The 4,725-nt window shown below is 29.8% G+C and overlaps 1 protein-coding gene across 1 annotated transcript in view; it reads right to left on the bottom strand.

Annotated features, from left to right (window-relative positions):
• LOC110266548 (MLP-like protein 43) overlaps positions 1–2,943 on the bottom strand; it is a 20,608-nt gene extending 17,665 nt beyond the window's left edge. The window contains 2 exon segments of the mRNA XM_021111423.1: positions 2,622–2,691; positions 2,693–2,943. Of these exon segments, the coding sequence (XP_020967082.1) occupies positions 2,622–2,691; positions 2,693–2,818 (196 nt within the window). The 5' untranslated portion in view covers positions 2,819–2,943.

Here is a 4,725-nt window from a genome sequence, read left to right as displayed (position 1 = left end):
TCCTCTTAATACAAATTTTGATTCATTGCTGTAAACCATATCTACTTAATCTAAGAAACCGTAACTAAATCCACATACTTCCAATACTTGTATTTGCATCGATTGTTTGTGTGCCTTTTTTTTTTTTATGTTATAATGATTTTGATATTCATGTTAATCACAATAATATTTTTTAAAAGGCATGTTACTAATGAAGCATTTTTTAAACCAAAAAAGGAGTGTTATTTATCATTCAACAATGCATTTCAAACATTTTTTACCAGAGATTAATTTAATAATTTTTCAAGTAATTGTGTTATTTTAAATTGAAAAAATACAGATTTGATCATGTTAGAAGTCCAAATAAAAGATATTGCACTTGCAAAAATTGAGGATTTCCTCCAGTCAAATGGCAGGTCATTGAAAGAATATTGTAGAATGTCATATCCTTCAGAAAATTTGGTGTCTAGCTTAGAAGACAGAATTATCATGGAAGAGTTGAACTTTGACGTTAATGCTCTTGCGAATGAACTAAGTGGGTATTTAGAAAGGCTAACTAATGAGCAGAAATTTGCATACGATCAAATAATTGGTGCTATTAGCGGTAATATGGGTGGACTTTTCTTCTTATACGGTCAAGGTGGTTGTGGAAAAACATTCTTATGGTCAACTATATCATGCTCAATTAGGTCTAAAGGAGGTATAGTTTTAAATGTTACTTCGAGTGGGATTGCTGCACTTTTGTTGCCTAATAGAAGAACTGCACATTCAAGGTTTAAAATTCCTTTGGCCATAAATGAGGGTTCTTTGTGTAGCATTAAACATGGAAGTCCTCTTGCAAGGTTAATATCCAAGGCCAAATTAATCATATGGGATGAAGCTCCAATGATAAGTAAGTATTGTTACGAAGCTTTAGATAAATGCCTCAGAGACATCTTAATGTGCTCAGATTCGTATAATGCTCATTTGCCATTTGGAGGTAAAATTGTTGTTCTCGAAGGAGATTTTAGACAAATTTTACCTATGATTCCCAAAGGCTCAAGGCAAGATATAATTCAGTCTTCTATTAATTCTTCATATTTGTGGCATAACTGTAAGGTTTTGAAGCTTACAAAAAACATGAGATTGTCACTAGGTGAAAATAACAACATACAAGAACTCAGAAATTTTGCAGAATGGCTACTCAAAATTAGTGATGGTTTGGCTGGTGATACAACAGATGGTAAATCGATCGTTCATATACCATCTGACATTTTGATTAAGAACTCTGAGACAGTTTTGGATGACCTCATTGATTTCGTGTATCCAGATATGATATCCAATTTATTCATTGAAAATTATTTAAAGGATAGAGCAATTCTTGTACCAACTTTGGATTGTGTCATTGATGTCAACAACAAGATGACTGCAGGGTTACCTGGACAAGAAAGAGTCTACTTAAGTTCAGACTCTGTGTGTGCTGAAGAGGGAAATATGAAATTTGAGTTAGATGCTTTCTCACCGGAGATTCTAAATAGAATAAATTGTTCAGGTCTACCACCACACAAGTTGGTTCTGAAGGTTGGCGCTCCTGTTATGTTGCTGCGGAATATAGACCAAACTAATGGTTTGTGCAATGGAACGAGGATGCAAATTAGAAGAATGGGAAATCATGTGATAGAATGCAAGACTTTAACTGGTAACAAAGCTGGAAGTATTGTTCTTATCCCAAGACTGAATCTAATTCCAAATAATGAAACATTGCCCGTTAGGTTTCAAGGAAGACAATTCCCAATTATCATGTCATTTGCAATGACAATAAATAAGTCCCAGGGACAAACTCTATCGAAAGTTGGAATTTATCTTCTAAGGCCAGTTTTCACCCATGGTCAATTGTATGTTGCGTTATCAAGGGTAACGAGTAAAGATGGTCTGCAAGTACTGTTGCAAGATCATGGACACTTAGAAGATAACTGCACGATGAATGTGGTATATAGAGAAGTTTTTGAGAGCCTATAATAAAAAGGTAATAACAAAATGTCTTATTAAATCTATTTATTTATTAAAATTTATTACTATCACTTAAAAAAATTTAGAAATTCTAGGAACTAATAGATGAATTCTTATTGTACATTAATAGTTTGAGAATATTAAAATTATCATAAAAATTTGTATAATTTTATTCTCTTGACAAACAATTTTATAATTACGTTAATCATATAATTTTATATACAAACATTGATACAGTGTTGTTTCATGTATATATTTTGCAGGTATAAAAGGATAGCATTGAATTGTTATTCAGTAGGTTTAAATTATTTATTGTTTATTACAAAACTTTCTGCATTAGGATTTTCTATTAATTTGTTCTTCATTTTGAGCTGATTTTGATATTTTCTTACTTCACAGTAAACCAACATATAAAACTTTGTTGGTAGATTTAAGTATTACTAAATTATTTATGGTCATATTGAATATATATGCCTGATTTATTGAAAAAAGTAGATTAAATAACTATTTTATAGTTAATACAATTAACACTATATTAAGAAAAGAAAAACAACGCATACAAGTTATTCTTTTATTAATTAAATTATTATAATTAAAATAAAATTTAATATAACAACTTAAAATTATAATTTCAATCTTATCACGTGCATTACCATGAACATAACTCCATGAAATGATGGATCTCTCAGTGCCCCATCCACCTTCATGAATTACAACACTCGCTCTGTACTTTATCAGGGCAAACCTTAGCAACATGGTGTGTCTTGTTGCAGAAAACATCATAGAATTCCTTAGCATCTGCCTTAATATGAAACTCTGTTTCTATCTTTTGGACTTGAGATGTTGCCATGTTAAGCAATTAACTCAATTTCACACTTCTCACCGTAACATGCATGCCTATTTATATACACACACATCAATTTTCCAACTTCTCATATAAACTATTTAAGAACTATATACATTGAGATATATTTCACTGTTATGAGATGCCAAATTGATTATTATAGGCACATATCCTCCAATAACTTATATATCACCTTGAGAATTGAGATGCTTCAATATGTATGCATGCACCAGCACCATTGCTTTCTAATTTCGGTACTTTATAAGATGCCATTTTTCTTCACACTATACGAAAAGCTGATGACGATTTTGAAGAGAAATTTAAAAGGTATTTGTTTATCATGTTTAAAATTTTAGTGTCTAATTGTAAAAAATGTTAAATAATTAATATTTAATTTAAAAATATAAAAAGTAATAAATTTTAAATATTTAAAATTTTTTATTAGAAATAAATTTTCAACAAAAATTCAGCACTTAGGCGATAGATATTATTATATTAAGTTATTGCTCAAAATTTGGTAGGACTTTGAGTGTGCATTTGATTGAATTTTTTTTACCCAAGTTACATTCATTTTTGTACATTATAATATGATATTATTATATTAAGTTAATCAGTTATTTTCCATCTTTAGAAAGGAGTCAAAGGACTATCTGATTAAAAGAGAAAATAATGTAAAACGATTTACCTCGATTTTATTGTTTATTAATAGAAAATGGTAAATTTAGTTTGATTATATTTCTTATAAAATTTGATTATAAATATAAACATGAGACTACTTTATACTATATTCTTATATAAGTGATTGATTGATAGCTAAATTTTTGTATTTATGTAAGTATAATTATTTAAATCCAATCATCCTTAGTAATTATTTTCGTTTTATACGCGCGCACCTAGTTAACTTTATTTTTAGAATAAATAGTTATTTTTAATTATGAAAGATTCATATACATATAAGATATATTTTGTTCGACAAAAATTATTTATTTTTAAATTTTTGTTGATAATTTCGTAAATATCCTCACCTTTCATCTTTCATCATCTCCAAACCCAATTCCTAATCCTAACAATATAATTGCCAGTCCCTCCTCCTCAGCCTCTACTCTCCACTCTTCTTCACCACCACAACTCCCTTCTACCACCACCATCCCCTCTAACCCCCTTATCCTCCATTTTCCTTCGACCATCACTAACTCCAACACCATTTTCATCGCATCTACAACTCAAGTGCTGCCTGTAAAATAGACTATAAAACAGATAGTAAAACAATAAATCTCAACATATTCAAATAATCTTCAAACAATCTTAGCAGCAATATCAGAACAATGCAGCAGAAACTAGTACTAAACATCGGGTTGATAAATCAATTAATCAGTCCAAACAATTTTCAATACAAACTGAAGAATAACATGAAAGCATGATTAATTATCTAGTGAAAAAAATTTGGTAACAAAAAATTTTCAGCCATAATTAGTCAAAATTTTCTTTAATTTACTTTATTTATATCACTTAATAATAGTTTTATTTTTTATCCCACTCTCTTATCATTTCTACTCATCATATTCCTATCAACTTCACTTATTAATTGTAACATCCTACCACATAGAGCTTTACGCTTAAGCCGTAAAACAGAAGTGGTGTGGCTTACGACCTCTAAAAGATAATATATACATATAATAACAGAAAGGATATAATAAACTAGGAGCCTTAAGGAAAACAGGTGAAACAAAATCGCGAAAATAAAAACGCAATGCTCAAGAAACGGGATTACTTGCGTACTAAGAAACCTAAAAATCGTTGGTATAAGTAAACAGAAAGTGAGATTAGAGTGTCAAGGATACAGAACAACTAGCTCTTGATGCAGCATGTGAAGTCAAGGCTGGCCAGAGAATATTTACATATATATATATATA

The sequence above is a fragment of the Arachis ipaensis genome, chromosome B09 (genome assembly GCF_000816755.2).
Source record: "Arachis ipaensis cultivar K30076 chromosome B09, Araip1.1, whole genome shotgun sequence".
Lineage (NCBI taxonomy): Eukaryota > Viridiplantae > Streptophyta > Magnoliopsida > Fabales > Fabaceae > Arachis > Arachis ipaensis.
This window is presented reverse-complemented; position numbering and strand designations above follow the sequence as displayed.